The 15959-nt window shown below is 39.8% G+C and overlaps 1 protein-coding gene across 4 annotated transcripts in view; it reads left to right on the plus strand.

Annotated features, from left to right (window-relative positions):
* The window catches only part of larp1 (La ribonucleoprotein 1, translational regulator), a 44962-nt gene that overhangs the window by 13916 nt on the left and 15087 nt on the right, over positions 1 to 15959 (plus strand). For all 4 annotated transcript variants that reach the window (XM_015961251.3, XM_015961252.3, XM_015961253.3 and 1 more), the window contains exons 2-3: positions 11315 to 11379; positions 13405 to 13470. In XM_015961251.3, coding sequence (XP_015816737.1) covers positions 11315 to 11379; positions 13405 to 13470 — 131 coding nt within the window. The remainder of the gene's footprint in view (positions 1 to 11314; positions 11380 to 13404; positions 13471 to 15959) is intronic.

Genomic DNA, 15959 nt, shown 5'->3' on the forward strand with positions numbered 1-15959 from the left:
GTTTACTTGATTCTATGAGTAATAAGACAGAAAAAGCCACGCCAAAATAAGTTTAGGAAGCCCACTAAGAATCGTAATAAAAGCATTTAAAATAAATACCATACACAGTTAAGGAAACATGGGTTTAAGTACCTGATATGAAGCGGTCGCTGCTAAGCGAAAACCTTTACTCTCGGGATCCCACAGCTTCATTTTAGCCCGGTCACTAGCGCGTTTCATGGCAATGATCCAACGTTTGTGGCATTCAGAATCTTAGGGAATCCTGTAGATGGCTCATCCCTTATGTCGTCCGAGTCTGTTCTGCATCCTGGGGCACAACAGGGATCTACCATATTTCCCGTTTGATCGAGTTTTCTGACAATAACAAATTGCCCAGACGCGGGCTTCTGCCTGCCAATATGGCGCTGTTTCGATTTTAACTCTTGCATGCCGGGAGAAGTGACGTCAACTCCCGGAGCTCTATTAATGGGACACACTTATCTCCTGCTAATACATTTTCACAGTTGATGCTAATACCTATGCTCCTTCAAGGGATATGATCCTGGCTGCAAAGCATTGCACCTTCAAATACAAAATTGTGTCTTTTACTTGTGAGTGTTAATGTAGACAGATAAACTTGTTGATGTGATATGTAGATACATAAACTTGTTTATATTCAGTACAACTTACATAGATTTTTTTTGTTGCTTTCGTTAGTTGAAAAATATGAGAAAAGCCCCTTGAGAAAATAATCATGAATTAAATCGCAATTTAATTATTTTCCAAAACCGTTCAGCCCTAATTGTAACAATTGCTGATAATTCATTTTGCTTCAGTAATTTTGTGCATCAACTGATGTTATTAGTGGCATTTTAGCATGAAAATAATGTGGAAAATATCTCTATTGACCATGAAAATCTGCTGTATTTATCGGCCATCGGCTGACCATGTCTTCTTCATTTCGGAATGGGCAATAGAAAAAACCAATATCAGTCGACCTCTAGTTCTTTTTTCAGAAACCCTTTTCAGAGTGACATTCTGGAATATGTGTGGACAATTCAGTCTGGTTTTTAACCAGAACTGTGTTTTCAGACACGCCACTTTTGTACCTGAAGTTGTCCTTTCGGCTGCCTTCACACAGCAGGGAAAAGTTCCAGATGTCCGGGGGGGGGGGGGGGGGGGGGGGGGTGTGTAGTGCGGCGGGCGTACATGCGTCATTTACCCAAACAAAGCCATTCAGTCAAACATGGCAGGCGTAGAGATAGAATTCCTCTCACTGATCGGACTTATGTTAAGCATAATTCTGCGCACACGAAGAAGCATTAAGAGACCAGGATGATTAAGCTCAATGGTTAAATGGAATCACTGAAGCGGTGTGAAGGGCTCCATCGCGCGTCTAGGAGACGGTACCGTAGGAGTCGGGCTGCCATGGTTTGCCGCATGCTACAGGAGGGAGCTATCTAGGTGCGCACAGCGTCCCCCGGTTGTTTCCCCCTCCTGATTGGCAGCAAATGTTTGAAAAGTTTGAACAGAGCAGAAACAAAGCGGTGTTCTCTAGCACACAGAAAAATCTAACTAAAACTTAAACCAGTCAGCACTTTTCTGTTTGTTCTTCCATGATGCTGTCCCTTGCCTCACACTTATATTTACTTTTAAAGTGGGTTTATAAAATTTTAATGACACTCAAAGGTTTTTAGTAGATGTGACAGAACAGTAAATTAACTTTTTGTTAGAAACCCTGTGATGTCATTGTATCGCCACCTAACCCTTACATTGAGTGTTTCCTGGTAGCTTTTCAAAAACACAAGCAGAGCCAAAAGACATAGTCCTGAGCTACGGACTCCAATTTCTGTCAAAGAAGTTTAAAACTTTGGTTTGGATTTAAACTCTGATCATAAGAGCTTTCAAAGGAGGTTACTGAATTTAAAAAAACATTTTGCATCAGAAGAACATCATTCTGAGAAACAAGAGAAGCAGTCAATTATGTTTGGTATCCTGACGTTCTGACTGCTTGTTTCTGTTCAAATCTGACTGAACGTTGGGTTAAAGATGTTTGTGAGCCTAGTGGGAGGTGATGTGTGTGTTGGATTGTATGTCAGGTTTGAGTTTGTTTTCTGGGTAAAAACACACAATGGTGATAAGTTTTCAGGTGAAACTAAATAGTTATAATGGCATGTTTTAAGAAGATTTCTTTTTTAATGCTTAATTCATGATTAAAACACAATCTTGGGATCATAGTGATTTTTCCTTTATGAGCTTTTATAACCTTGTTAATCAGGATAGTTGATTTGCTGCTGCACATAAACTGTCAGTCAGAAGCTCTGCTAGCCGGTTATCTTAAGAGGAGCTAGTTCAATTAGTTAGCTTGTTATCAGAATCATAGCTGCAGTTTCATCATATGAGCTGCTTTTTAAGATCTAGGTTAACTTGTTCAATTTGGGGTTAAAAACAAACGTTTTCACATATTTTCCATGTATTTTTTTTTTTTTGCCAGTTCCTCTTCTGAAAGGTAGACAATTGTTTTACTCTTTCCCTCAGAAAATCTTAATATTCTCCTAGTTTGGCCCAGCACAGATCACTTCCCAATAGCAGCAACAGCCTTATATCATAACCACATAAGTGGAGAAAATGCTCAGTAGCAATGAGAGAATTTGCTGTTGCATGTAAGTGATGTTAACTATTATTTAACATTTAAACTTATTTTCTGATTTTTTTATTTAGCTGAGCTGTTCTGCAGTTTTAGAGAAATGACAAAGTTATCAGGGCTCTTACACAGTCGGGCACGTAGCACTTAGGTTAACCGCCCTCTCTCAGGAATTTTCTTTAGGGGCTCTAATGCTCAAACCTGTTAAAAAAGCAATGACTGTATTAAAGTGTTTTTTTTATGTTAAATATAAAAGTCTTTGTAGCTCAGTAATCAGTTTAATAAGTTAAATAAAGGAAAATGTTAGAAAATAATTAGGGCAAGAAGAATTTTTGCATCAAAGTTCACACAGGGTTCAGGAATTTGTTGGCACCAAATTTGCAAATTGTTTATAATGTGTTGCTTTAAAGTAGCAGTGTGTAGTTTCCTGGCGCTTGGAGGCAGTACATACATTTCAGGGTAGTTTTACACCATATCGTCGTGACTGTCGCTAGTTAAAAAAACATTACGGTAAATGTTAGCTGTGGAGCAGAAAGAATGAAACATGACTCCAGACTTTGATGGTCCTTCAGTTAACCATCGAGAGAATTCAATGCTGGTGCTAATTTTCTGGTGCTGTAGTTTCTGGATCTGCCGGGGTCCTGCGACTGCTGATGACATCATCATATTGCAGTAATATTGCTCGGCCATAATATTTCGCATCTCTTTTGATTCTGTTCTTTCGCATATGTTTTGTAAAGAGTTTAGCAGTTTTGTTATTAAATTCGTTTTTATTACTGCCTAAATGTTTTTGAATGTGGTAACGTAACTTCTGCATGTCATACGTCCAGCCAGTCATCTAGTGTGACATCATCACCAGGCGCAAGACCCCGAGCCGGCCAGAAGGAAATATGGCATCTAATATGGCTTCCCCCAAAGACACTAGACCCATGCCTTATGTACTTTAGATCAGGTTTTTATAATTATGTGTTATAGGGATGCACATTTTCCAAAGTTTCTTTGACGGCCCTTAATGGTTAGCCAGTTAACCGGAAACCAACACACACAATTCTTTGCCACCGCTCTATAAATAACACTTTTCCGTCTACTAGGGCTGTAGCGAAGCCTCGATTACGTCGACGGCTCGATTCTAAAAATTTGTCGACGTCAGATCCGGTAGTCGACGCACCGCGCCCACTTGTTGCATTCCCAGGAGTTTGTAAATAGAGGTGGAATCTGCCCGTTTTTCCTCTAGTTTGCTCTCTTCTCCACCTTCACTAACATCTCCGCCAAATACCGAAGACCCGGAACAATGTCCGTCCGCTACTAGATCCCTTTCCTGTTTTGCCCGCCTTCGTCTCCCGGCAACGGACAACAACTTCCGGGGTCAAATGCGCTGCTCCGTCTCTCGCAGATGCAGAAAATCACCGGGAGCGTTTCTCCCTTCATAAAGGAGCTTCTTTCAGACATTAGGAGAGCTGTTTTGGTGGTAGCAGTCTCTCCTCCATGCTGGTCTGTTTGCTGCTGGGTGTTTTTTTTAATTTAAACTTGGTAACTTGAACTTAACGTTGGTAAAGCTACTGTTAGCATTTTCGCTAACAGCTTCTTGCGTTACGTTTTGGTTTAGAGTTCATCTTTTTTGTGGTGTAGATCTCCCTTTTATTACATTTAGAGTGTTGTGGGTTTTTGGTTTCGTTTAAGATATCACCTTGAGTTTGGTTTAACCGCCCAGTTTAGAGTTGGACCTTTGGAGATTCTTATATTTGGTCCAGAACCCTGTAATCTTTGCTCAGTGGGACATCCCTACTTATTTGTACTTTTGTTTTAATTCCCCACAAGCAGAATTAGTTTATTATTCCCAATCTGTGGATGGAAAGGTTTATGTTTTTTTGTAGTTGTAAATAAACCTGATCATCATTTTAACTTTTAAATCCCGTTATTGTCCCTTCCTTTTTGCACATGAGCCAAACTCCCCAGGAAGGGTCGTAACACCACTCGCCTCACGCACATAAGTGACCAAAACAAAGCAGTATGGAGACACTGTCTCCAACCACCTCTCAGGCAGCAGCCTGCCTGCACTCCCAAGTTCTACACGTCACCAGAACATAACCAACCGCAACACAATAAAAGCAGTGTTATACAAAATGGAAGGCCTGTATGTTTATTCTCTTACAGTAAGAATTTATCAACATTTTTTGAGGAATTTATTAGAGATTTTTTGGTTTTTATTAACTGTGCAATAGAAAAATAATCATTAGATTAATTGTCTAAATAGTCATTAGAATAGTCGACTATTCGATAAAATAATTGTCAGAATAATCGTTTTAAAAATAATCGTTTACCCCCAGCCCTACCGTCTACTCTTTTTAATATAATGAGACACAACCAAAGTACCACACTCGTTACATGTAAGAACAAAAGGTAAAGAGAGAGTGGGATAACAGCTGAAACGTCTGTCGGACTGAGAATTTGTTGCGCAGCGCTGCTTGCGATGGCATGCTTATAAGCGCATTCTGGAGGCCACGGTTAAAAACAGATTTCTGACATTTAAATAAATAATTACACTGACATTTCTTTATTTTACTGGACAAATTAGGATTCAGACACAAGAAACGTCACGGCAAAAGTGACCTTTTGCTGGTCTTGTTTCAGTTTGCTGCGCTATGTTCTGCCAGGCTCAGCGCTTTGATATGAGACTTATTGTGTTCCAAGAATTAAATAACTAAGAATAAACAGGTCTCACGCCGTGCTCTTTGCTAACTGCTTTGTGTTTTAGCACATTTGTTTAGTCATGTGACGAGATCATTTCTTCTTCTGCGGTCGCCCAGTAAACATATTTGATAGCGGCGCTCTAGCGCCTTCTAGTGGCACAAAATACATTGCACCCAGCACAGTAGAAGGACTTGAAGCAGTTAACCGAGAAAAACTAGTTTACCCGGTTTTCCAGATATTAACAGTAACTATATTAACTTTATCTGTACAGATATTAACTACTAGTTCTAATAAAATGTCCCACCTAGAAGCACTAAATCAGGAAGAAAAATAGAGTTTATTTAAGTTGCAGCACGTTCCTAGAAACAAACTTCTGGCCATTTAATGCACAAAGAAGGTTTCTGGAGAAGAGTGTTATCTGAACAAACTGCTGACTGTGTGACTGCCTCAGGAACATCAGCTTATAGTCTGGCATTTTTCCTGGGAGACTCTCCTCTGACCTTTAACATATCATCTGATCTAATCTGAGATGCACCAAACACTCAGCTGCCCTGTGGTGGACGTTTCATCGTGTGCCGCTCAGCTGATCAGTCAAACGCTCTTCACAAACCAGCTGTTGATCGTCGAAACAACAGCCAATTGTCCGTTTGGTGCAGCTTTTGGTGGACTGTAAAATTTAATTATCACACAGTTATAGTTTCAGGAGGTTGTTCAGTTTGGTTCGTAGGTGGTCTGTACTGCATACAAACCTGAATTATTTCCAGGGCTAATGTAGCCACTGAACCTATGAAGAAATAAAAGGAACGTCATTAAAGGTTCGTAAAATTTGACTGTCCAGCATCCGACAGACTAACTACAATAGTTACTTATGAAATATTTATTCGTATACTTAAAACAAAAACTATCTCTTTGCATTTGATTGCACAATACAGTCTGCTTAATAGGCTTTGTAGTGTCATTTGTTAACCCATATTTATGTGTTTGATGTAAAAAACAGGAGCAAAGGAAGTTGATCATCTTCAATAAAACACTTCGGTAACAGTAATGTATTATGGAGCAGGACACCCCCCACCCCCACAGCCTTTGTTCTAACCCTAAGGGCACTTAATGGTTGACCATACTGGGAACGTTAATACAGAGACCCTTATTCTAAAGTGTTACCCACTGGCAGACTGTCTATGAGTTCTGGAGAATCCCAGAAGGGTGGATGTGCTCTGGCTCGTTGTTGGTGCAAAGAGATCCACCCCAGAGGATCGAGCAAACTGCAGCAATGATCTGCCTCTTCCTATCCGCTCGAAGAAGTTAATGCAGAATGCCCTTCCAAGAGTCCCCCCGTCGGAGGTGCCCCAACAGCACACACACCCTCTACCCAGCCCCACCCCCCAGCCTGCCCCTGGTGCTACCAATATTTCTTATGGGTCGCCTTCAGTGACCAGCGTAACCACCACCACCAATGTTGTTGGAAAAGAAACGTTGAAACAGGGCTGGGCGATATGCCCTAAAATCAATATCACGATATATTGAGGATTTCACCTCGATAATGATAAATGGACGTTAACTACAGGTATGTGCAGAAACAAAAGTTGTCCACTAGATGGGGCTGTCACATCTATTACGTTGAGTTACATTTTTACGTGACTCAAGGTGGGACAGCTTCTTAAAGGGACATGAACATTGCCAACCTACACACATCTTTTCATTTTCTTAAATCAAGTTTATTGACATGGGAAAAATTCTCGATAAGAGTCTTAAAATTCGATAATGATAAATTTTTGATTTATTGCCCAGCCCCGCGTTGAAACAAACTTTTCTTTAAGAGGAAAAAAATTATATAAATTTTTTATTACTTTATTTATTTTTCTTAAAAAGAGGGCTGATGTTCCTTGAAAAAAATTCAAAGGACCAACCCCTATCTTCAGGTTCTCTTCTAAGCCACGCCTCTAGAATTCAGAAGAATGCTGGACGCAACAGTTAGTCCCAGCATTATCTTACGTTTTTGACCTGTCGCTAGAACCTTTTCTGTCATGTGCCCCTTTATCACAGATTAAGCTGGGAAGACTAGGCTGGAAACCCCCTCTGCTACTTCTGATCAGGCTAAGTAATCGTATAAAAATTTAGTATGCTAACTCTATAGCATAGCAGCTAGTTACGCAAGCGCTGGATTTACTTAGCTGCTCCAAGCAGAGAAACCGCAAGTTGTGCACTTTAAAAACGGGACTTACGCAGTGATAGGATGAGGTTTTTCAGGATTGTACATTTTGGATTTGATTGACAATTTTCCCTTTTTTTTTTTGGCAAAACACTTAATTTATTGGTTGCCTTCAGTGTGTGAAGAACATTTTAAACAATGTGGTAACAAGTGCTCCATAAAAAATATCCTACTCCAACTTTAAAAGCACCCCGAAGAGACAGATGAGTTATCATTTTGTTTACCACAAGATAAAAACTAAAAATCCTAAAAATGCATTATAGTTGAGTTGTTTGATTTTAATAAGAGAGTACCAATACCAAATGTCACCATCTGTATTTTGGTGCTTCGTACATTCACTTTTAGCTGGTATTCAGTGACTGGACCAATTCAAACTGTGTGTGTGTGTGTGTGTGTGTGTGTGTGTGTGTGTTTGTTGATCAAGTCAAAAGATTACAAAAAATTAAACTAATCAAAAATAAATGGCTCCTAAAATTTAAACACTTCAATCATTTGTTTCTCCTTGCGTCACAAGTTTCACTTTCCCTGAAAGAATAATGAACATGAGGATGGATTCATGTAGTGTAAACAAACACTCTTCAGAAGCAGAAAGATGGAGCTTCTCAGGTTTGCATGTGTGAACTAAAGAGTGCTAAGTCATGGTGACGAGGCAGAAAGACCAAAGTGCTTCGTCAGTGATCAGGTCCTCAGAGGAAATCTGGTACAACGTTAGCATCTTTTATTATCTTGTAATAGAGATCTTATGTTATTTCTGTAAATGGCTTTCCATGTGTGTTAGCCTGTAGCTCTTGTGTCACCATTCTCCGTAAGCAGCAGCAAATACAGCGGGATATAAACTATTGTTCCTCAGAAACTAAGTAGATTAGAGGGGTGAAATACTTGTGGATTATATTCCTTCACTTTTTTTTAGCACAAAGTTGTTGCTCCAGCCAGAGTTCTTATGTTGGCCTGCTTAAGAGAACAGGAGTCGGTTGTTTAAAGAAATATTGGTGAAAGTGGAAGTGCTGATGTTCGAGAAGCTGTGGGATGCTGTAAGTTTAGCTGAGGAGATGCAGAAAGAGAAACACACAAAAATGTTTGCATCTGCAAAAAAATTATCTGCGCCAACTTTGCACAGCTGGAGCATGCTAATGTATGGTTTTGCTTCAGACCCCTGCTTTATTAATAATAAAGGGATAAGCAGGAGAAACTGGAGGGAAATTTGTTCAAAGTAAATGACAAGAAATGAACAGAAGGTTTGGAGGCCTGTGTGTTTGTGTGTTTAAAAATAAAAACAAAAGGCATTTAAGGGAATTGGTGTTAATGAGCGATTAACAACTCTGTCGTCCAGTATGTTTTATTGAGGATGATGTTCTGATCAACGTCAGATTTCATAAACACAAACCAGGTCCATGTAACCGATGTTGTTGCCCTGTCGTCTTTACTAGCATGTCTTCATCCACGCGCTCCCCGCTGCAGCTGCTCTCGGGACAACATTCATGTGCTGTCGCGGTCGGCCGGTAGCATCAAAATCCATACCGGTGCCTAAATTTTTATCAAACCGTACACCGGTTACATCGTGCATTACTTGTTTTCACCAGACAGATGAGGAGCAAAGATCAACAGACCTTTTGCTCTCTAACCCATAATTCTTAAATAAAGATGTTCTTTTTATATGGAGACTTGGAGAGGGTCATAGGGGTAAAGATCTGTGCAGCCATGGATCTACCCTTCATTTTTCACTAGTTTTGTCTTCCTTTGTTGAACAGAAATTATTATAACTGGAGACTTATTGGATTACCACTTATCTTGATTCTACAAGTCTAGACAGTTCACTCCCACAAATATTTCCTCATTTGGTGAGGACACCAACAGGATTTACAATCACTAATAGCTGCTCCACTGATTTTGTAACTGTAAAAGCGACTATTGCTTAAAAACATTACAGCATAGAATCAAAACACATTGTAGGATTTTAAAAAATCAATTTGAAAAGAATGTGAACACACACACACACACATTGCATGCAACAGTCACCACATTCCCTTGTTGAAATGTTCAAAGGTTTAAGTTGTTTCTGTTTGTTTCCGAGTCAAAGTACACTGAAGGTGAACACGACTCAAACGAGCAAATTCGGGAATTGCAGCAGTTGGTTTGTGTGTGTGTGTGTGTGTGTGTGTGTGTGGGGGGGGGGGGGGGGGGGGGGTCTTTAACGTCGTGCTACAGAAGGGGACATGGCATTCAACAAAGTTTGACCCAAAGCACGGACACAGTTATGTTCTTGGTAAAGGTGGAGCCTCTTTAAGGATGTTTATCTTTTTCATGTTGTTATTTTTAATTGGCTCTCAACAGTAGAGGTCTGACATTTCAGTCTGACATGAATGAACAAATATGAATGAATGAGTTTTGAACTTTGCACGGTAACGTCATGGGCGTGTTCTCACATCACCACGCTAACAAAGCAAGAAAATAAGCAGATGTCTAATGTTGAAATCACAAAAATGGTACAAAATATTTAAATTGTACTCATTTAAACCCTAAAATATTAAAGTATGAACATTAAGAAACTTGTTCTTGGAGAAAGACTAAGGGAATTCCAGGGGAACAATCATGTCTGCAGCGAGGCCTGAGGCCGTCTGCGGCCCTGGGGGGGATTTTGTGCGTCCCCGCTTTCATTCTTAGAACGTCTAGTTTTCTAGCTTCAGCTTTTCACTAATATGTCTAATTTAGGCCTTTTGTCAGTACAAATAAAAAAAATCATAACATTATTTTAACATGAAAACATGAATCTCATTTTGTGGCTCATGAGGATTTTTAATTTGATTTTAAATCTCATCATGAAAGATCTCTCCAAATGTCTTAAAAGTTTATTTTCAACTATGTGATAAATACATTTATTTTAAGGAAAAGTATCTGTACTAAGCAAATGTCTCCAGTTTGACTCTTTGACTTTATTATAATAAAAAATGTCTATACCGTTTTATTAATTCTCTGAAAGTTCAATAAACTTTTCGTATTCTGTTGTCAGCCAGCTTCTAATGTCAAGCTTAGTGTTATTGTTGGAGCTGGGCTGATTTTAATGATGCTTTGGCATGCTAACGTAAAATGTTCGGTGTGATGCGTGTGAAAAAAGGCAGATTTAGAGAGTTTTTGTTGCGTCTAGAACCAAACTAAAGCCTTGTTAGATGTTATTTTTGCTGCCCGTCTCTAGTCCCTACTAATGAAGCGCCCTGAGGGACACCGTCAGTTCTGCTAAAAGATTTTCATGTTATCTTGGTGCAGCGCTCAGGGACACCACACCTAAACCTGCTCGGGGCTTACATTCATCCTGGGAGGTGATGCTCTCCATCATTAAAGCAAGAAGCTTCTGAGAATTTAGCACCAGAGAAACTGCTGGAGGACAGGCGGCAGTCCAGCAAACAACGTGAAGCAACTCTGTTACATCAGGAGTCAGTTAATTCCTATTAAACTGTTTCTCAACTCCATGCCTCAAATTAAACAGTCCAAAGTTCAGACGTCGGGTAAACCACACAGCTTTTTGAACTTCTCTGTGACCACCTGCTGAATTGGTTTCTAATGACACTCCAATTTCTGGAGTTTTTTAATTTCCTTTAAACTTGACACATCAGTTTTCCAAACTCTTAGAGTTGAATTAATCCTTCTTGGCAAATGTGTCCCTGTTATGAACGGGCCAATAAGGCAGTAATGTGAGTTTACACCTCAAAAGACCCAGCGCAGCGTTCAGTTAAAGCACATTATTTATTATTATTAGCAGTTTGGTAATGTCTGTGTTTTTGTTTTGTTCCTACCAGAACTGACTGGTCCAGCCAAGGTGGTGAAAGCAGGGAATCCTCCCAAAGGCAGGCGTGGAGGAAAGGTAAGCCTTTCAGTTAGAAAGTCTTAGAATAAGATGATTTTAATGATGATGTGTAATTTTATTTTATGCTGAAATATTAAAAACGGTAAGAAAAGTTGTAGCTGGATATTTATCTAACCAATAAAACCAGTTGTCATCAACCATTGCACTCAAAAAATTTCTAAAATGTTCAAACCTCCCATTACTGTCATGACCCCGGCTTTCCACCAAATGCGTAATCGTTGTGTAATGTCTGCACAGCTCAATACGCAGCTAGTAGCCGTCATTATTGTCTGTGGGTGTGTTTCGCCTGGGCAAGCAGCGGTGCGCAATAATTAAGTTTTTATCTAGAGGTGGCTCATATCCTATCATCCACAATATTACCAGTAAATATTTTTTGTTCAGAGAAAAAAAATCTCTTGTTAAGCTAAATTCATGATGCATTATCATCTCATGCATTCTTTAGTCAGGATTACACTCACTGTTGTCTTCTATGTGTCCCTCACTGCTCTCCGTAGCTGTTTCCTGATTATGCGGGGGAGAGGGTTTGCACAATGTTCCGGTTGGCATCCGCTGTGAAAAGGCTCGTTAAAACACACACAAACGACTCAGAATAATAAAAGTCAGAAAGCTAAATGCAGCATTTAGAGCAGAACATTGGCCCAGAGGTTCCCTGATCGAGCAGACTTTTGAGCTAGTGGCTAATGCTAGCAGATAGCCGCTATTATATAGTATGGTGTGCTTCTTCAAAGATTCATAATCGTTAATGTTCGCATCTTAATGCATCCATTCCATTGTTAGATTATTTTCCTCAGCTCTACCGAGCACCCCAGCTAAACATAACAACACACTGCCTTAAACTTGCGCTGGTGTGCCTGTCGTGTTGACAGAAGCACACTAGCAAATAGCACGACTCGGCTGAGAAAAAATGTGTTGGTAGATGAATCCACAAATAATGACACACAATTTCCCAGCTTTGGTGGATCGTCATCACTATATAATCCTTAATGGTCTTATATCGTCAGATTGCACGGCCCTATCTGTCGCTAGATATCTTTAGCTCTCTTTATGCTTTTGAGGGCACATTGGCGGTGCTGTTGGCGAAAGTGGCGTCCTGACCAATCACAAGCTTGCGTTTTCTGTCTCGTTGGACAGATGATTAGAAAAATGGGCACGACTCCCTCCGTCCTTGCGAGCCTGCTGGAGAACCCGTGCAAGGACACATATTGGCGTTGCGTGTCTCCGCACCGACGCAGAAGCATAAACTAGGCTTTACACACCAGGTTTATGCTTCCAGAACACGTCAAACTCAGCGGTTCAGATCGGGCCAGACAGGAAGTCAAACATGGGAGCGGTGTAAAACATTTGGCTACACACACATCTACACACCTTTTGGATTCATGCAGCTGTCTTCACTGCTCATTATTGCGAGAACTGACAAAATCACGCGTGGTCTTGAATTTATTGGGCAATTTCGTGACCTCGCTGGACCAGCTGTGTGAAACACATTTGACTCTCGAACACTCCACAGAGGTTGTGGCACATTTTTCATCCGGTGGAAAGCCCGGGTTAGTGTTTGTTTCTTTAATCCAGAGTCATAGTGAAGTAATTAGGGAGTGTTTGGTACATCTGTGGTACTTTTGCTGAGGGGCAGATTTGGATTGATAATTGTTTTCAACCAACAACCGTTAGACCAACAGTTTTCCTTAACAGAACTCAACCCATGACTCCAGCTTCCAAATCCCAAAAGCATCTTTCTGATTTAGTAAATTTATGACTAAATGTCACGATCAGGATCAACGTCTTCAAATTTCAGGAAGTGACTCTTCCAATTTATTACAAATTAGTGAATAATTTTTATTTTAAAATTTTTTAATGGAAATGACCCAGTCAGTACTCAAACAGCCTCAAATGTTTTTTTTCTTCCCCATTAGAAAGAGAAAGTAATTGTTCAAAAGAGTTAAGTTTCCTTTTAACACATTAGAATAAATCCTTCACCTCTTTTATTTTCTTTACGTATGTTTTTTTAATCCCATTTCTGTTCAGGTGGGAGATTTTGGTGACACCAACAGTTGGCCGACCCCAGGAGAGATAGCGACTAAAGACATGCAGGTAGGCGTCATGGTTGGCGTGGAGGCGTGGGCTAAAGCTGAAGCAGCGTGACCTCTATACACATCGCTGTGTATTTAACAAGCATCTGGTTGCATTCTACAACAGATTTGGTCATATTGACACAAAACACGCTGATAAACGTTTGAGTAATGTTGGGTCCATTTGTCCTGCTGCAGCTAACTCCATTGAGTCTAGTTTCCTCCAGGAGGTATTTTAGTGTTTGTTGCTGTAATCATACACCAGTTTTACTCTGCAGGCCTGTCCCCACAACTGCACGTCTACTTTGTTTTTTTTATTTCTTTTGACTTAATTGTTGTGTAATTAAGACGTGAGCGGTGAAACGAGGATGGCTGGGATGGAGTGGCCGCTCTGATGTCCGTAATCTCCCCCTGTTTTAGTTTGAAAAGAAGAATTCAGAAAAAGTTGTTTCAGATTTAACAAGATCAAATTCTTTAAACTTAAATACCACATAAATCAAGATTATTGCAGCTTTTAATCACCAAGATTAGACTTTACCTCTAGAACTATTTAACCCAACAACCCGCCTCCAATTGAAGGATTTCTTACCCTTTTATAAACTACATTTATATATGATGGTAATAAATTAGATGCAAGTTTTTAGATTAAGGTGGGTTACACTGGTTTAATTCAGGATTTAGTCTTCCTCCTGTGATAGAAGTGCTTACAGAACATGTAACATGCAGTTTGGGTTATAATGACTAGAGTTCTGGTGAGTTTTGTCATCTACTTCCTGGTTTAATAGAGCTGAGACGGAGGAGTCCTTCTGCAGCAAGACTCAAAATAGCCTGGTCTCCGAGGAGGAGGAAGACAGCAGAGACGGACTCACTGGTCAGGTGTAGAAATCACCGCAAAACAGAGTTTTCACCTTAAAAAAAAATCAGTTTTACGCCTTTAAACTGATGGAATTTGCCCAAAAAATCAGTCCGATGTTTAGGAAAGTTTTCCACAAATGCTCTAATAAAAGTTCTTGCATACAATAAACATTTACTGAGATTTAATGATCAGAGCACCATACATTATTAGTGTTTATTCACTATTCATCTGTCTGACTGTACCCTTTAAAAACACGTTTCTCCTTCCAAGTTTTGTCATTTTCGTAAGATTTGTTGCTTCTGGCAAATTTAAACTGTAACCTAAGATTTATATTAGATTTTGTTGATTTAGGAGTCAGTTTAATTTTAAACTTTTTATAGTTAATGAAGCAAAGCGTTTTAAAATAAGAGTCAGATTTATCAGGAGTGCATTTTATTATTTATTAATTTATTTAATAAGCAGCTTCTCACAGTTAGAAGCTCCCTCTCAGTTCTGTTACTAATGTGCCATTCTGCAACAGAGACTCACTGAGCTCAGGTGTTCACACCATTAAACCCACATTAACCAGTCTTAGTGATCATGCAGCTGTTGGTCCGATTCAGGAAACCTTTGAATTGTGCCATCTTCCAGATGAACTTTTCAGGGTGCTTTAACTCCCTCGACATGAAGGTGTCACCAGGTGGGCAGCGTCCTCTTATTTAAGGAAGTCTGGTCTGACTGGGAGTGAGTCCCTGAGCAGGAAGATGTGGTTGGTGTCATCAGGGCCAGGAATAACCTGCAGGTTCGGTGGCAGAAATCAGCTGTAGCAGGGCTCAGAGTTAGGAGGTAGCGTCCAAAGGCTGGGCGAGGATGTCCTTTTAGGGACCCCCTCCATAAAGAAACCCCAGCTGGATCCATGCTGCTGCTATTCCTGGAGGTGGTGGAGATGCACCACCCATCACATAACATGTAAAGTCCTAAATCAGCTCCACCGCTGCTGAGAGCTGGACTCTGAAATCTGATCCAGTAACAGATTAATAATCTCTGCTGCTCATCCTGAGACTTTCTGCGGAAGTCTGCATCAGTTTATTCATATTTATTGTGATTTTCAAGCTGGTCCACCTGGTTTTCATACATTTCCTTAAACTATTCTGGACACCTCTACCGGCACAAAATGTTTGACTTTTCCTATAATTAGGACCAGATAGAAAATGATGCACATGTTTCCAGTGTCATGAATTACAAATGACAAGGTATTTAAAAAACAAATGTGCAAAATTCAAACTTTGCATCCATAAGATTTATTTAAACAACTACAGATCTCATCTCCATATCGCTCTGATCTAATCAGCTCATGGACGATAAATAATTAATTTTATAGTTGAATATTTGCTGCAGTTACAGCTTAAAAACTAGTGTAATTAGTGCATTTTTACTCCTATTTTCTGATTTTTCTGTACAAAGAAAGTAGTTAATGTTAAAGACAGGAATGCAGGTCTACCTCATCTTAACTGTTTATTCTGAGGTTATGATTTCACAATTCCTTCACAACTAATGCAACACTTTACTTTTACAACACGAACTCAGGAAAATGGTAACAGTTATTTTCTAGAATAGACACATTGTGTGTGTTCTATTTTAAGCGAAATATTCTCAGAAATGACTGCATGTGAGGA

Source organism: Nothobranchius furzeri, chromosome 10, assembly GCF_043380555.1.
Source record: "Nothobranchius furzeri strain GRZ-AD chromosome 10, NfurGRZ-RIMD1, whole genome shotgun sequence".
In the NCBI taxonomy this organism is placed as follows: Eukaryota; Metazoa; Chordata; class Actinopteri; order Cyprinodontiformes; family Nothobranchiidae; genus Nothobranchius; species Nothobranchius furzeri.